The 18744-nt window shown below is 34.6% G+C and overlaps 1 protein-coding gene across 5 annotated transcripts in view; it reads left to right on the top strand.

Moving 5' to 3' along the window:
* BLTP1 (bridge-like lipid transfer protein family member 1) overlaps nt 1–18744 on the top strand; it is a 211864-nt gene that overhangs the window by 46870 nt on the left and 146250 nt on the right. For all 5 annotated transcript variants that reach the window (XM_060105644.1, XM_060105660.1, XM_060105652.1 and 2 more), the window contains 8 exons: nt 253–332; nt 2181–2331; nt 6554–6710; nt 7119–7197; nt 10228–10319; nt 11635–11752; nt 16885–17040; nt 17311–17408. In XM_060105644.1, the coding sequence (XP_059961627.1) occupies nt 253–332; nt 2181–2331; nt 6554–6710; nt 7119–7197; nt 10228–10319; nt 11635–11752; nt 16885–17040; nt 17311–17408 (931 nt within the window). The remainder of the gene's footprint in view (nt 1–252; nt 333–2180; nt 2332–6553; nt 6711–7118; nt 7198–10227; nt 10320–11634; nt 11753–16884; nt 17041–17310; nt 17409–18744) is intronic.

An 18744-nucleotide genomic window follows, 5' to 3' on the forward strand; every position in this document is an offset into this window, starting at 1 on the left:
TTTTGTCTTTCTTTAACTGATTTTGCTGGTCAAAAATTTTTCAGTGCCAATTTTTTATATAGTCTAATATAGAAAACAATTATGGAACAATTTATTATGTATGTGAAAGATGTTTTCCCTTTTCAAGTTTCTACACTTGATTGCTTTTAAGTTTTCTTTTTTGTTTTCACCCATTACCATCGTTAATTAGAATGCTGAACATTTTATATTCTGGAGGTGTACTTAGTTTGCCTTCCACCTTCCTTTGTATAGACCACCAAGATTAATGGGAGAAGGTTTTGTGGTGATGCAGTCGAATGATGTTGACATCTACTATTACATGGATGAGCCAGGTATTATTTTTTGAAAATATGTTTCATAGCTACAATTCTGTTTCTTCTATGAAATGCTGATATCTAATAATATTTTAAGTATCCTTGCTTAGGATATAAATAAGCATTAATAACGGTAAATGTGGATGTGAGAATGCCTACCTAAAAAATATCTGTGTCATTTGGCAAAAGTTGAATATCTTTAGTATTTCAGATCAAAAGAGAACAATAAAGTAATCTTTCCTTCAAATTCCATTTTTGCAAGTATACTTCAAAAATTGTGAATACAAATGACCATGAGTGAAAACCATTAGAGAATATGATGATAGTTAAGGTAGTTCTTGCTGGCTTAGGGGAAAAAAAATCACAGTAAGTTGGATTTGAGGCCTAAAGTTTAAGGATTGAAGTCCAGCTAGTTACAGTGTTTCACAGGTGGCCTCAGTTTTATAAATAAGCTAAATATTGGATTTTTAGTCATTTTTTTCCTAATTCTTGTTTTTCATACCTTTCAGGAGGTTTATGAGGTCAAAGTATGTTCAAAATTAGGATGTTATTTGCCTTTTTTTTTTTTTTTTTTTTTACCATATTGTATTGATGGTGTAAAAGTTACAGGGTGCAAAACTTCTGGTGCTTTAGCATGAATCAAGGCAGTGATTCCAAACTATACTAGTAATCCCTGTCTTTTTCACTGCCATGCAGTCACAATAAAACAAATGCCAGTGCACTTTACAGAGTCTTTGATTAAGCAGTAAAAATTACTTTTATCAAATCTTGACCCTTCAGTAAACTTTTTAATATTCATTTAATAAAATGATAAGAACACATAATACACTTCTGCCCCATACCAAAGTACACTGTTGTTTTGAGGAAAAGCACTCTGTGATTGAGTTCCAAGCTGAACTGTTTGCTCTTTTCATGGAATACCAGTTGTGCTTGAAAGAGCAACTAGGGACAAACTATGGTTTTGAGCTTTCATGTGAAAGTTAGAATTTTGGAAAATTTGGGTCTGCCACTGTGAGTTTGATGACTTTTCTGATGAGACTACCAGTGTTATTAACAATATGACTTTTTAAATGTTTAATAATGAAATTTGTCTATTTGGGAAAAATATGCATGTCTCAGCGAACCAATATTTTCCAAATGACCAATTCATGATGTCCGTAAAAGATTTATTCAGAGTGCAACAGGGATCAGTAAATTTTAACGTGTCAGAGTATGAGAAGTTCAGTGATATGGTTTCAGATTCCACATTGCAAGTAATCTTTAAGAAATTACCACTTGTTGAATTTTGGTCTAGTGTCAAAGAATATCCAGAATTATCTGAAAAAGCTATTAAAATACTCCTCCCTTTTCTGTCTACCTATTTGTATGAGGCTAGGTTTTTCTTCAATAGATTAAGTGCTGAAACAGCTGTGAGAATTCACTTGTTTTCTATTAAGCTGTATATTTAAGAAATTTGCCAAAATAAAAACGATGCCAACACTTCTCAATAAATTAATTTGTTTTAGAAAATATGCTTATTTTGATTAAAAAATATTTTCATTCAAAATGAAATAAAATTTTATTTGTTTTCATTAAAATGTAGTTATTTTTCGCATCATATTTTCATTAAATCTTATTAGACATTTTGTTATGTCAACATGTAATGAGTTTATTTTAAAAATAAAATTTAAAAATATTGCTCAATTCAAATTTTGAATACAGTAAATTTTGATAGATACAATACAAAAAAAAATCCCACTTTGGGGTCCTCAATATAGAGTGTAAAGTGTTCCGGAGATCAAAAATTTTTTAGAAATGTTGATCTAAGGAAGCCTTTTAATGGTTATTTTAAGTAACTATCTTCATATTGTATATTCTGCAATATAGGACTTGTTCCAGAAGAAACAGAAGAAACTATTGAAGGAGAAATGAGCAGTGAGGATTGCAAATTACAAGATTTGCCTCCCTGTTGGGGACTGGATATAGTTTGTGGTAAAGGAACAGATTTCAACTATGGGCCATGGGCTGATAGGCAGAGGTACTTGATTAAATTATATTTCTAAGTCAAACATATTGGGATAATACTATAATTTTTATTAAAGGCTAGCTTAGTATCGATATTTTTATAAGCTATTTTATTATGGCAGGGTAAGGTATCACTAAACATTTTAATCCAAATAATTTGTAGAGAAATTGGCACAAGCAAGTTTGCTCTAAAGGAGGAGCTAATTCATTAGAAAAATGGTGAATGAGCAGAATATTTATTGATTCCTTGGTTTTTTCTTTTGTATTTAATCACCGAATATGCCAGGGATTGTTGGGACTATGGAGATTTCAGAGCTAAAAGACATACATAGTTCAGTTTCGGAAAAAAGAAACAAAAGAGTTTTATTAAGTGCTGTATTAGAGGTATGTAAAAAGTCTTGATGAAGAATTTAGAGAGGTACTGTATTAGTTTGCTGAGGCTGCCACAACAAAGTACCGCAGACTGTGTGGCTTAAACAGCAGAAATTTCTCACCGTTCTGGAGGTTAGAATTCTGAGATCAAGGTGTTGGCAGGATTGGTTCCTTCTGAGGGCCCTGAGGGAAGGCTGTGTTCAAAGCCTCACTCCTTGGCTTGTAGATGGTCATCTTCTCCTTGTATCTTCACATGGTCTTCTCTCTTGTGTGTTTTGTAGGTCTCTGTGTCCAAATTTCCTCTTCTTGCAAGAATACCAGTCATATTGGATTAGGCCCACCCTATTGACCTCATTTTAACTTAATTACTTCTCTAAAGACCCTGTCTCTAACTATGGCCAAATTATGAGGTACTGAAGATTAGGACATATGAATTTTAGGGGGACACAATTTAGCCCACAACAGGTTCATAACTCATATTGAAGAGGAGAGAACTGGGGAATGCTTTTTGGTTGAGGTAATATGTGAGTTGAGTTTTGAAACGTAAGTAAGAATTAGCCAGGGAAGGAAGGGAAGGATAAGTAATCAAGGCAAGGGAGGAGTTCTGCAAATGCATGATGACAGTAGAGAATTGTCTTAATAAGTTCTATAGGTTGTTAAAGAGATTTGTAGGTAGTTAAGAAATGTATAGATTTTATACTGGAGGTAATAGGGAGTGCCTGAAAGGTAAAAAAGGGTTTTTTATTTCTTAGTTATTCTATTAATTTTGAAGTTAATTTTCTATTTTTAATATATTATGAACATCTACCTACTTATTGAAGAATTTTAAACAAAGGAGGGGACATGTACTACTATTTATGAGGGAACATCTAAATTTTTATGTAAATATACATTGTTTAAAGCTAGTTTAGTCTTTCATAAACTAGCTTGAATGGAGAAATACAAGCTTAATCAGTCACTGAGGCAGATATTACTGGGCCACTGATGGACTACTAAGAGCACTGATACTGACTTGATATACTGTCTCTTTTTATACTTAATTGGTTTTTTTTTTAATTTTATGTTTTTACACAGCAGGTTCTTATTAGTTATCTATTTTATACATATTAGGGCATATATGTCAATCCCAGTCTCCCAATTCATCCCAGCACCACAAACCACCGCCGCCGCTTTCCCCCCTTGGTGTCCATACGTTTGTTCTCTACATCTGTGTCTCTATTTCTGCCTTGCAAACTAAATTGTTTTAAAAAGTGCTTTCTAAGCCTGGGCGCAGCAACGAAGACCCAACGCAGCCAAGAAACAAAAAAAAAGTGCTTTCTACCTAGCATTGTTAGAAGAGTTATATGCTTTGTCAGGTACTACATTCTGTTAACCTTGGTATCTCTAGCATATAGAAATACCTGCTCCATTAAGTAGCTACTTAAATAACAGTTGTTTGATAAATATATAAGTAAGTGTGTTATTATTTGAATACTTGGAGTATGCCAATACAGTACTTCATTAAGTTCTGGGTTAGATTATTAGACCCGAAGGTAAACATAGCTTAAAATTTCAGGTTAGAAAACAAATATTTTTCAAATTACTGGATTAAAATTTTCCTTTTATAATAAAATTTTTCATACATTAAACCATGCTATATTTACTGTGTAATAGTTGAAAATGAGGGGTTTTACATTCCCTTAAGTAACAATTACACTTGCTATATTTGAAAGGAAAAAATTAAAGCAGTGCTTTAACACAGACACAGAATATTCTTGCATTTTAGTATTTGAATAAAGTGTGATTCTTCTTAAACTATATTGTATTGCATTAAGAGAAGTATTAGGCTATATTTACATGAAAATCCTAGCTAAAATTCTTTTAATATATAGTCATATTCACTCTTTGGGTGATCTTTGTATAATACAGAGAAATGATACTGAAGATAACATGAAAGAAAAATTTGCTTTACCAACTCCCTTCAGTAGGTCCTGCCACTGCTAGGAGAGAACAGCAATACATTCTTTAACCTGGACTTAACAAAACCATTCAGATTTATTAAAAAGAAAGAAGAAAGAAATTTATCACATGGGTTTAGTTTCCTTTTGTGAGTCATAATAGTATTTATCTCCTCCCTTTTATATGCAAATTGTGCATTTCCTCTCTTGTAGCCATTTCCTTTTCTTTTTCCCCATACTGAGTTTCTAAACAAATATGAACTGTTATCAGAAATATTAATTAGGTTATTTTTTTTTTAGTATCTACCTATTAGTGTAAGAAATATAGAAAGAAATCTCAACTGTTTTATTATTGGATAGTTCACTCAGCATTGTGAGTTTTTGATCTCTGATGTAGCATGACCTTATTTAGCTTATAGATTTTAATGTCAGTTCTATTACCTTTACATGATTTTCTTTTTTTTTAAACATCTTTATTGGAGTATAATTGCTTTACAGTGGTGTGTTAGTTTCTGTTGTACAACAAAGTGAATCAGCTATACGTATACATATATCCCCATATCCCCTCCCTCTTGTGTCTGAATCTTTAAGACACTCATCTTTTCTTTTTAAGAGTTTTCATGACAGAGTTGAAATATAAACTTTATAAATTCGTACTTACTCCTTAATGATAACTATAATAATGCAAATATTCCTGATATTGTCTGGCGTTTTATTGCTTTCACTTAAGTGCTTTCATTTATATTTTCACACTTGATCTTCATAACAGTGAGAGACACAAGGACAGGTGTGGTGATCTGATCTGATTATACCTGTGAGAAAATGAAGACACAGAAGTTCAGTGATTTGGGCAATATAGTAAAGCTATAACATCTAGAGCCAAGATTCAGACCAACCCTTCAAGTCCACTGCTCTTTTCATTATATCCTGCTACCCATTTTATAGTCCATGATCACCTAATGATCAGATGGATTCTTTGTCTTGAAAGCTTAGTTTTATATATTTGTGTCTTAGCCAAAACATTTACAGACTTAATTTTCTTTTCATGTCTATAATGGATCAGTTTGCAAATTTTGTTCTGTTGATCTGATTTTTCCCAGTCAGTTTATTCCAAGCAGCATTTCCTGTTACTGATGACTCCTTCCTCAGCTCTTCCTATTTAAAAGTCAGAAACTGATACTTTTTCTGAATGTATGAGTAACATGCTAATTTTTAATTTTATAGAAGACTATGAATTGAACGTTTCTTGGTTTCTTTCCTGTTTGTCAAATGATATGGGGAGGCAAATACATTAGAGCCCTAGCCTCCAAACACTTGCTTCGTTTTAGAAATCTATTGCCCTTTAGAGTCTTATTCTTATAACATTGATTAATAGTGATTATGAAAATAATAGAAATACACTTTCTCCATGTGCCCTGTACTGCCAAGTCTTTTTCTTATATGTTGTCATTTAATTCTTGGATCTATTCTCTGAGACTGGTTATGATAATTCTCTTTTACAGGTGAGGAAGCAGGTGAGTGTCCTCAGAAAGGTTAAGTAGTAATTGTCCAGAGCGGAATGATTCTAATTAAACCATCCCCCTTCAGCTTTTCTTTGCCATTTGCACAATTGATATACCTGTAGAAAGTCTTTAATTTTTCACAGTATGTTTGAATAGTGCAAATTTGGTCTTACCTTTGTCTTATTTGATAGTAGTATATTAAGTGCTCAAAGCTCATTGATCTCTGGAAGTATAAAACAGTCTTTCATTTTACTGAAAGGAAATTATGGTAGGTGTTATTTTGTGACTTATATTTTTTTTTCAATTTTATGTCTAATTGTTAAGATAGCAGTGGTAATAGAAAGTTATAATACTGATTTTGTCTCTTATCAGAGGTAATTTTATTTGAATAACTTGTCATTATTCTTTCTTCCTCCTTATTTAGAGATTGTTTATGGAAGTTCTTCTTCCCTCCTGATTATCAAGTTCTGAAAGTCTCTGAAATTGCACAGCCTGGGAGACCAAGACAGATCCTTGCTTTTGAACTACGAATGAATATTATTGCAGATGCTACAATTGACTTGCTGTTTACCAAAAATAGGGTAATTATTGAAATAATATAGTAGAAAATTATGTGTAAAATTTGAACATTATTTTCCAGGGTATCTTTCTGGCGACTAGTCCTATACTCAGATTCATTTCTATGAGCTTCCCTGACCCCCACCCCCAATAATTGTATGTATGTTACTTTCATTAAGTGCCAAATAGTAGAAAGAAGTTAATTAATAATAATAGACCTTTATACTATAGTCTGATTCATTTTCTCCTTTAAATCTGGCCAAACTGTTTTAGTATATTTTTGGTATAAATTTGAACTTTTGCTCTTAGGAACTTTTAATACCTATTTAATATTATTGATGATTAAATTTTATCTTTGATAATAACTGAAAAGTAAAGATGGGAGTGTAATTATAATAAATGCCTCATGAATTATTTTTTGCTTTTGGTAGGAAACAAATGCTGTACATGTAAATGTAGGAGCTGGCTCGTATTTAGAAATTAATATTCCAATGACAGTCGAGGAAAATGGTAAGCTACAATGACTGTTTTTCTGTTTTAAGTGATTAGTAGGGGAATAATTAATATATAAATAATCATTAATCCAGTTAGACTAGAATTAATGGGGTTTTCTTTTTCAGCTTTTTATTCTATTTTGATGTGTCTGTAGTTAGTAAATACTATATTATTCACGCACTTGGAGAGAAGGGAAAAGTGTTTTAATCAAGCTAGGTCTTATTATTCTGTGCTTTCATTACACCTTACACTTCTTTTGTAAGTTTGTGTGTAATTTGCTTAGTGTATGTTTTTCCTGTTAGTCTGTTGCTCTGTGAAGGCTGGTACTACGTATTTCTTTTCACTGGTGTATACCTGTGCCAAACCCAGGACCTGGCACGTGGTCCATGGGCAGAAATAGATTGAATGACTAAAAGGCTTTGTTTTAGGTTGTATTGTTAGTAGATTTTTGTCAGGAAGTAACCTGGGTACTTTGAATAGCATAACTTTAAGAAAGCAGAATATTTCATATTTAAAATATTAAGTCATGCCCTGATTAGCTGTAGTTTTATCTGAGCTAAGATAATCTAAGTTCATTATGAATTTGAAATTTGGGCTCTGATACAGGTTAATCAGTAACATGATTAAATACTTTACTGTTAAATTTATCAAAATATTATATAGTCTCCCTCATTTCTCCTTGTTCTTCCCATCCTCTTATTACATTTGTAACTGAGACCAGTTGAAGTGAAGTTCTGCTTTATTTCTTCACTTTCTTGAGAGTATGGAGAGTAGCAACTCACCAATGTTTTTAAATTACTGAATAGCAATGTTACTATTGCTAAATATAATTAGAATAAGGTTTATGTAATTCTTGGCTCTCTTTTCTTGTTTCTGTCACTCATTTTGTTGCTACAATAAGAAGAAAACAGGCAAAGGTGTTGACTAGATTTATTAGCTTGCATAAAAAGATAGCAGTTGAGTCTGCCTGCTTAGATAATTAATTGAAAAAGTGACTGAGAATGAGATAGTATATCTTTTCCCTGTAACTTTAGGGCTATTACACTGAAGAACTAAAACCTTATCTTAGTTACTTTTAAAAGAATAACCTAAGTCTTGAAGCAGATGCTTGAGATTCTCTAGGATTTAGAGTAGTCAGTTGGAAAGAAGCATCTTTCAGGATAGCCTTAATTACTGATATATAGGACCTGTAATTCTGTAGGGGAAGAGGCTGTTGAGGGTTGCACAGAATTGAGAATGGTTCAGTTAAGGGAGTGCTTCTGCCTTTTATTTATTTATTTATTTATTTATCTTTGGCTGCGTTGGGTCTTCGTTGCTGCGCACGGGCTTTCTCTAGTTGCGGCGAGTGGGGACTTCTCGTTGCGGAGCATGGGCTCTAGGCACGTGGGCTTCAGTAGTTGTAGCACACAAGCTCAGCACTTGTGGCTCGCGGGCTCTAGAGCACAGGCTCAGCACTTGTGGTGCACGAGCTTAGTTGCTCCACGGTATGTGGGATCTTCCCAGACCAGGGCTTGAACCCGTGTCCCCTGCAATGGCAGGCGGATTCTTAACCACTGCGCCACCAGGGAAGTCCCTCTGCCTTTTTAAACTGATGATGCATATAGGAAATAATATTTGTACAGATTTTTGGGGGGTACATTTATTGGTGCACTGGGGTAGACCATCTGAGGACTGAGGCATCAATATCTTGAGCATATACCTATTATGAATTCATGGGAAGTGCCACAGCACACTGACTGTTGAACTGAATGAGTTAAGTGTCTAAGGAAAACCCAGTCAAGTTCTTGGTAAAGGTTAGGTGGCTTTTAAGATGACTGTCTTCAAAGGGAAAAAGAGACTTAGTTCTTAGACAATAACAAAATATAATTCAAAAACATTTAAAAACTGGTCCCAGAGATTCAGGTGTTTGGGGGAAAAAAAATGCCCAGAGCAGGATGCATGTTGAATTAGCCATATAAGAATGTTCATAGTGTTAGTGTTCATAGGAGGGCAGTCCATCAAGAAAAGAAGTGAAATACTCTGAACCTTTCTGCTTTTATTCAGAGTGGGGCTGTGTTGTTTGGTAACTGTCACTATGTAAGGAATAGGTTTTTTTTGTTTAGCAACTATCATTACACATTTTTTTAATAATTTGTGCAATCTCCTGACTTCTCTCCTACCTATCCTTGCCCTGATGTGTGGATTTTGAACAAGGGTATGATATATTAGATCCATCCTATTCCTTTTTTTTTTTTTTTTTTTTTTTTTTTTTGCGGTACGCGGGCCTCTCACTGTTTTGGCCTCTCCCACTGCAGAGCACAGGCTCCTTACGTGCAGGCTCAGCGGCCGTGGCTCACGGGCCCAGCCGCTCCGTGGCATGTGGGATCCTCCTGGACCGGGGCACGAACCTGTGTCCCCTGCATCGGCAGGCGGACTCTCAACCACTGCGCCACCAGGGAAGCCCCCCCCGCCTTTTTTATACTGTCTTTTCTACAGACAGATTTTAGACTCTTCGAAGTCATTTAGTGAAAGGGTCTGTCCTGGGTGGTGGAGTAGATTTGGATTTCTGGCATTGCCTATCTGTAGCTATGACTAACTCAAGATTTTCTTATTGGGATATTCAAAGCTATGTTTTCAATACCTCTATAATAAAGCTGGTGTTTTAATTTCCCCCCCAAAAAAGAAAAAAAAGCAACTGTCATTACTTAAGGGGTAGTTGAAAATATGTACCCTTGAATCAGTGAAAAAAAAGACATGGGAGCAGTCTTAAATATTTGCACACTATCATTTGGAAAATAGACTTGTAGTTTTGCACTGGAAAGCAGAGTCAGGATAGACCTTATATGAAGATGGAACTCTTTTCCATCAGAGCTGTCCGAAATGAGAAAGGTTACCTATTAGATAGTATACTCCACATTATTGGGGGTGTGTTTAAATAGTGACTGATTACTGTTTTTCAGGAATTCCTTCTTTGGGTGGTGGGGGAATTTGTTTCCAGTCCAAAATTTTTAATTATATGTATATATTTCTTTAGGTTCTTAATTTTTATGTTTTCACTTATTTTAGGTTACACCCCTGCAATTAAAGGACAACTCTTACATGTTGATGCCACTACCAGCATGCAATACCGGACTCTTTTAGAAGCAGAAATGTTAGCAGTAAGTCTAGAGTATATGATGATATGCCTACGTCCATAAAATACAAATTTGGTTTTAATTTTTTAATATAAAATTTTAATGGCCAGGAGGTCATCAAATGGTCAGTCTTCTCATTCAAGAACAACCAGATGCTCTTGATCATGTTTTTGGGTAGAGGTGTAGATTCCCAATGCTGTGGACTCCCTTTGGCATCTCTCTGTTGCTCTTCTTTTGGGGGAAATGAATATAAGGCAACACTGCATGGGTTTTTGGCCTTTAAAAATGTGAAAAGTTCTCGGTGTATTGTTTTTAAACTTCACTGTATGGCTAGACTAGCTGTCTCCTATGCTGTAAGTAAGATAATTTTTTACTCTATGTTTTCTGGCCCCATCAGATTCTTTCTCAGGGCTTAATAATTCATTGTCCTTTTTTACTTGATGAATAAGGTACAAGGAAGAAAATCTTATTGATACCCTGAATTGCTCCATATTAGAAACAGAATAAATATGGAAATGCTCATGATTGAAAACTGCAGGTCAGGAACTCATTAATCAAGCAGATTATTATTTTTTCTCAGGAACGACAACAATAACAACAATAATAACAAAAGTCACTGTGTAGAATGGCTGATATTTAGAGAGGATTCTTTTATATTAGATGATATCATTAGGTCCTTAATTGCTTGTCTAAACAAGCATATTTATATATGATATATGTAAATTAAGAAAATTTTGCAGTTACCAAGAATATAATGAATACTATAAATATGAATATTCAGCATTTTAATGAATTCCTAAGCTATTGCTGATAAATGGTGCTGTGCAATAATGGTATTCCTGGCCAGGCAGCTCTTGCCTTTGCAGAATTGCCAAGCTTTGGCAGGTGGAATATACCACAAAGCATCATGTCAGATTTATAACTACTGTGCTGTCAAATGAGAACCGAGGAGGCACTGGTGGCCAGACTTCTGTGTGACAGTATACATTGCACTCTACCCTGCCTGACCCTGAGCCTCTCACTTAACAGATTAGGTTTAAAGAAGAGTTAATGAAGTTGGCTGTTACTCTGTTTGTTTAGCTACAGTATCAAAACTGTAGCCTGATTTGTTCTTAAAGTTTTTTGGCCACATCATAGCTTAGTATTTTAAGGAGCTGGATGTAACCATGGATACTGACCTTTAGCCACAGCAATATTAAAATCTCTAAGGGACATTCTGTTTGGTTCAGTAGGAAAATAAGTTTTAATTACTCACCAGTTTGTGCGAGTTCATTTCTAATGCTGTCACACAATGTCATATTTTAACCTCTGACATTGTTACCTAACATTTGATTTGCAGTTTCACATCATTGCCAGCTACCCCCGAATATGGAACATGCCACAGACATGGCAGTGTGAATTAGAGGTTTATAAAGCCACCTACCACTTCATCTTTGCACAGAAGAATTTCTTCACAGGTAATTTTCTAATAAGTATAAATACAATGAGATCTGAGATTTATCATAGTGAACTTGTGTATAGTCAATAAGTTTTGCTTTTAGATTCAACATAGGGACTTGATGACACAATTCATACTTTCTTTTACACTTCTTTTGGGGCCAAGTTTATCAAAGGAGAAACTTAAATATACATGTTCTATGCTGTCTTCTAACCCAAACAAGGAAAATATTAACCCCAAATTGGGCTTAGGAGGAAGTGCAAGAACTCATTTTTGTGTCAGTCTAGTGGGGGATAAGTTGGGGAAGATGAGTCAGTTTCTTTCTCTTCCTGAATTAGGCATCACTGTGGCTCTATTATTTTGTTTTAGTTAGTAATCCACAGACAGTATATTCAAATAGTCAAATATGTTATTTTTGTATTTGGAGTCCCTACTTAACTCCTTTCTGTTGGCATGTATAATTAAGTTGATGCTGTCATTAGGTGGAAAAAATTCTTTTATTTCTTGCAGCATATTATGATAGCTACTCATTATTTTATGATTATGGGAACATGTGGTCTTAGTCTCTGAATGACATAAATACTGCTACATAAAAATAAGCATTTTTTGAGCCTTTCTGTAAGAAGTTTAGCCAGAGTTGGTCTGTTTTTCTAGGATCAGTGGCTACCCCAGAACTCCTAATATTTGCTTGACTGATTGCTGCATTTATCTGTTCGTCCATCCACCCACCGATCATTTACAAGTATTCTGTGCTGAATACTAATATTTGTGGGTATAGCAGTGATTAAGATATTCACAGGTTTCCCTGTCCTGACATTACTTACTAGCAATATGATGTTGGCCAAATTTCCTAATTGTTTAAGCTTCAGTTTCCTTATCTGTGAAATAGGGATAACAATTTCTAACTTAATTTTGCTATTGCTAGAGTTTTGGCCTTTTATAATAATGCCAATACTATAATATGTTCAATCAGTAGTCTTCTGTAGTTGTTTTTTGCTTTAATCAGGAGCCTTATCGTGGGGATTAGATAGAATGATTCTGTATTTTTGCAGTTGTATAATGCTTCTCCAAGGCTCAAGTCAAGGTCCCAGTAGTAGAAACTTTGACAGAGTCCCTGGCAAGTTAAATTTTTGTCAGTGAAGCTGAATATTGAATAAGTACTACTTAATTCAGATTTATGAAAAAAATAATAGCTAAAAGTTAGTGAGTATTAGTGTCTGTCTCTGTTCTAAGCAGTTTCACATATTAAATCATTAAATCCTCATAATAATTCTCTGAGGTCAATTTTATTATCATTATCCTTATTTTACAGATGAGGGCAGTGAGTTACAGAGTGGTTAAGCAATTTGTCCAGGGTTACACGACTAAGTCAAGCTAGGATTCCAACCCAAATAGTCTGGTTCAAGAATCTGTTTTTATATAGATAGCTTCTTTGCATAATCTTTTCCTTCTCACTTAAGATTTTATCATTTCTAACTTTGCTAATCTTTTAAAATAGATTCCAGTTTCTTTCTTTTTAGACTTTTTAAATTATAAATTATTTAATTTATTTAAGCTTAAAGAAAAAAACCAGTATTTTCAAGCATTCAATACTTCATATTGTTTTTCCTCCAGAACTTCACAATCTCAGACTTTAGCAGTGCCAAGAATACTTGGAGTAGAAGTATAAATTTCTCAAAATTTAAACTTTATTTTGTAGTAGTGCTTACATTTAGACTGAATATTGTATTAGCTAAACAAGTACACATTGGAAGATTTTTAATCACAGTTTCAATTTCAGTGCCTGTGATTGGTCTATTCATATTTTCTATTTCTTCCTGATTCAGTCTTGGCAAGTTGTGCATTTCTAAGACTTTGTCCATTTCTTCCAGGTTGTCCATTTTATTGGCATAGAGTTTCTTGTAGTAATCTCTCATGATCTTTTGTATTTCTGCAGTGTCAGTTGTTACTTCTCCTTTTTCATTTCTAATTCTCTTGATTTGAGTCTTCTCCCTTTTTTTCTTGATGAGTCTGGCTAACGGTTTATCAATTTTGTTTATCTTCTCAAAGAACCAGCTTTTAGTTTTATTGATCTTTGCTATCGTTTCCTTCATTTCTTTTTCATTTATTTCTGATCTGATCTTTATGATTTCTTTCCTTCTGCTAACTTTGGGGTTTTTTTGTTCTTTTTTCTCTAATTGCTTTAGGTGCAGGGTCAGGTGGTTTACTCGAGATGTTTCCTGTTTCTTAAGGTGGGATTGTATTGCTATAAACTTCCCCCTTAGAACTGCTTTTGCTGTGTCCCATAGGTTTTGGGTCGTCGTGTCCCCATTGTCATTTGTTTCTAGGTATTTTTTTATTTCCTCTTTGATTTCTTCAGTGATCACTTCGTTATTGAGTAGTGTATTGTTTAGCCTCCATGTGTTTGTATTTTTTACAGATCTTTTCCTGTAATTGATGTCTAGTCTCATAGCATTGTGGTCGGAAAAGATACTTGATACAATTTCAATTTTCTTAAATTTACCAAGGCTTGATTTGTGACCCAAGATATGATCTATCCTGGAGAATGTTCCATGAGCACTTGAGAAAAATGTGTATTCTGTTGTTTTTGTATGGAATGTCCTATAAATATCAATTAAGTCCATCTTGTTTAATGTATCATTTAAAGCTTGTGTTTCCTTATTTATTTTCATTTTGGATGATCTGTCCATTGGTGAAAGTGGGGTGTTAAAGTCCCCTACTATGAGTGTGTTACTGTCGATTTCCCCTTTTATGGCTGTTAGTATTTGCCTTATGTATTGAGGTGCTCCTATGTTGGGTGCATAAATATTTACAATTGTTGTATCTTCCTCTTGGATCGATCCCTTTATCATTATGTAGTGTCCTTCTTTGTCTCTTCTAATAGTCTTTATTTTAAAGTCTATTTTGTCTGATATAAGAATTGCTACTCCAGCTTTCTTTTGATTTCCATTTGCATGGAATACCTTTTTCCATCCCCTTACTTTCAATCTGTATGTGTCTCTAGGTCTGAAGTGGGTCTCTTGTAGACAGCATATATATGGGTCTTGTTTTTGTATCCATTCAGCCAATCTGTGTCTTTTGGTGGGAGCATTTAGTCCGTTTACATTTAAGGTAATTATTGATATGTATGTTCCTATTCCCATTTCCTTAATTGTTTTGGGTTCGTTATTGTAGGTATTTTCCTTCTGTTGTGTTTCTTGCCTAGAGAAGTTCCTTTAGCATTTGTTGTAAAGCTGGTTTGGTGGTGCTGAACTCTCCCAGCTTTTGCTTGTCTGTAAAGGTTTTAATTTCTCCATCAAATCTGAATGAGATCCTTGCTGGGTAGAGTAATCTTGGTTGCAGGTTTTTCTCTTTCATCACTTTTATTATGTCCTGCCACTCCCTTCCGGCTTGTAGAGTTTCTGCTGAGAGATCAGCTGTTATCCTGATGGGGATTCCCTTGTGTGTTATTTGTTGTTTTTCCCTTGCTGCTTTTAATATGATTTCTTTGTGTTTAATTTTTGACAGTTTGATTAATATGTGTCTTGGTGTATTTCTCCTTGGATTTATTCTGTATGGGACTCTCTGTGCCTCCTGGACTTGATTAACTATTTCCTTTCCCATATTAGGGAAGTTTTCAACTATAATCTCTTCAAATATTTTCTCAGTCCCTTTCTTTTTCTCTTCTTCTTCTGGAACCCCTATAATTCAAATGTTGGTGCGTTTAATGTTGTCCCAGAGGTCTCTGAGACTGTCCTCTGTTCTTTTCATTCTTTTTTCTTTACTTTGATGTGCAGCAGTTATTTCCACTATTTTATCTTCCAGGTCACTTATCCGTTCTTCTGCCTCAGTTATTCTGCTATTGATCCCATCTAGAGTATTTTTCATTCATTTATTGTGTTTTTAATTGATGCTTGAGTCATCTTTAGTTCTTCTAGGTCCTTGTTAACTGTTTCTTGCATTTTGTCTATTTTATTTCCAAGATTTTGGATCTTGGAAATAGAATCTTGGATCATCTTTACTCTCATTATTCTGAATTCTTTTTCAGGTAGACTGCCTATTACCTCTTCATTTGTTAGGTCTGGTAGGTTTTTATCTTGCTCCTTCACCTGCTGTGTGTTTTTCTGTCTTCTCGTTTTGCTTATGTTACTGTGTTTGGGGTCTCCTTTTTGCAGGCTGCATATTCGTAGTTCCCGTTGTTTTTGGTGTCTGTCCCCAGTGGCTAAGGTTATTTCAGTAGGTTTTGTAGGCTTCCTGGTGGGGAGGACTAGTGCCTGTGTTCTGGTGGTTGAGGCTCGATCTTGTTTTTCTGGTGGACAGGTCCACGTCTGGTGGTGTGTTTTGGGGTGCCTGTGGCCTTATTATGTTTTTAGGCAGCCTCTCTGCTAATGGGTGGGGTTGTGTTCCTGTCTTGCTAGTTGTTTGGCATAGGGTGACCAGCATTGTAGCTTGCTGGTCATTGACTGAAGCTGGGTGCTGGTGTTGAGATGGAGATCTCTGGGAGATTTTCGCCGCTTGATATTATGTGGAGCTGGGAGGTCTCTTGTGGACCCGTGTCCTGAAGTTGGCTCTCCCACTTCAGAGGCACAGCACTGACTCCTGGCTTCAGCACCAAGAGCCTTTCATCAGCTCTGTAATTCTACTGCCTTCGGTGTGATTCTTTTTCCTGTCTGCTTATAGCTCTCCCAGCACCCGGTTCTAATCAACAGGGAAGAGCTCAATCACTGCATATCTTTTTAATGAACAAAATTTTTGTTAATGTGTACGAAGTAACATGGCAAAATTTTGAGTTCAATGAAAAAAAGTAATTTAACTTGTACATCTAGGATAGCGTAAAAATCTACATAGAAAAAAGAACTAGGATGAGATATATCCACAATGTTAGGTGTTTTGGTAACAGAATATCAGGTAATTTTTTTTCCTCTTTTATCTTCTGAAGTTTCTTTAAAAACATAATAGGTATATGAAATGCATAAAAGTGTTCTTATTTGGAACTGTGATTAGTAAGTAAACATTTTTACTGTCCAATCATTTAGCTACATCTTAATCACCTTTTTGTATAAAAGTTCTTTTTAGGTTACAGTAGGAAACTTTTTGGTGTTAGAATATTTTTATTTTGTTTTCTGAATTTCAATTAATTTTACCTTCTGTCTCCTACCTCAATAATTTTAGATTTAATTCAAGACTGGTCAAGCGATAGTGCTCCAGACATTTTTTCATTTGTTCCATATACATGGAATTTTAAAATCATGTTTCATCAATTTGAAATGATTTGGGCAGCTAATCAGCACAATTGGATTGACTGTTCCACTAAACAACAGGAAAATGGTAAGTACTTTTTAAAAATTAGGTTAGTATTCTGTTCATTAAGACAAATACCAACAAAGAAAACTGGTATTGATTTTTGTAGTTTTAATAGATACTAGAATTGATCTTCTTTTCCATTGTCTTATAAGACTCTCAGAGAACTATTTCAGAATTTGTATTACACTAAGTATATTAAATTTAATTTTGTTTAGGTGTGTATTTAAGGCAGTTTTTGTTTAAAATTTTTTTGTAATTAAAAGTAAATTTCTTTTCTTTTTTTTTTTTTTGCAGTGTACCTGGCAGCCTGTGGGGAAACACTAAACATTGATTTCTCTTTGCCGTTTACGGACTTTGTTCCAGCTACATGTAATACCAAGTTCTCTTTAAGAGTACGTATAATTAGATGCATTGTTTATTCCACAAGGTTTATTAGTAAACTTGATTTCCCAGCACTTACCTTTACTCTCTCCTGCCCATCCTGTTGCCACCCTGAAGTATTTTGGTTTTCCACCATTGTTCACTAACTTCAGTGGCACAGAATTGCCTGTTTTTTTTTTGTAGTTAACTGTAATATTCTGCCTTTCCCCTAAGTTCCCCAAGTTCCCCTAAGAAGTTGGTCAGTAACTTGAAAAGATATGTGTACCCCAGTGTTCATAGCAGCATTATTAACAATAGCCAGGATATGGAAGTGACCTCAGTGCCCACTGACAGATGAATGGATAAAGAAGATGTGATATATATACTCACTGGAGTATTACTCAGCCATAAAAAAGGATGAGACCTTGCCATTTATGATGGATAAATGGATGACCTGGAGGGGTATTATGCTTAGTGAAATAAGTCAAACAGAGAAAGACAAATACTGTATGTCTTCACTTATATTTGGAATCTAAAAAACAAAACAAATAAACAGATAAAACAGAAATGGACTTCCAGATACAGAAAACAAACTAGTGGTTACCAGAGGGGGGAGGGGAAGGAGGAAGGGTGAAGTAGGTGAAGGAGATTAAGAGATATAAACTACCAGTTATAAAATAAGTCATGGGGATGTAATGTACAGCACTGGGAATATAGTCAATATTTTATAATAACTTTGTATTGATATAGCATATAATCCATAAAAACACTGAATTGTGTTATATGACTGAAATGAATATAATATTGTAAATCAACTATACTTCTATTAAAAAAAAAACCTGGGCAAAAAAAAATATTCCTTGAGTCGATTATTTTGTTAGAGCTCATTTCTGACCTCTGTGACTAATCTATATGTTCTCTTAAGAACTTATTCTAGGTCTAATATTAGTCTGTGAACTGGATTTTACATTTCTCTATACAGTTGACACTTGAACAATGTGGAGGTTAGGGACGCTGACCCTCCCTGCCATCATAAATTCATGTGCAGTTACTTAGAGTCAGTTCTCCTTATATCCTCCATGTCCTTGGTTCCTCTGTATCTGAGGTTCAGCATCTGCAGATTCAACGAACCACAGATTGTGTAGGACTGTAATATTTACTGTTGAAAAAACATCCATGTGTAAGTGGCCTGTGCAGTTCAAACCTGTGTTGTTCAAGGGTCAGCTGTATTTCAGTCCTAATTTTAACCATGAATTCAAGGAATAAACCCCATGATCCAAAAGCCAGCTCTTAGGAGTTCAAAATTCATGGTACACCTAACTTTAAGGTATACAATCATTGGTAGTTGTAGTATTGATGGAGGTTATG

Source organism: Mesoplodon densirostris, chromosome 1, assembly GCF_025265405.1.
Source record: "Mesoplodon densirostris isolate mMesDen1 chromosome 1, mMesDen1 primary haplotype, whole genome shotgun sequence".
NCBI classification, from domain to species: domain Eukaryota; kingdom Metazoa; phylum Chordata; class Mammalia; order Artiodactyla; family Ziphiidae; genus Mesoplodon; species Mesoplodon densirostris.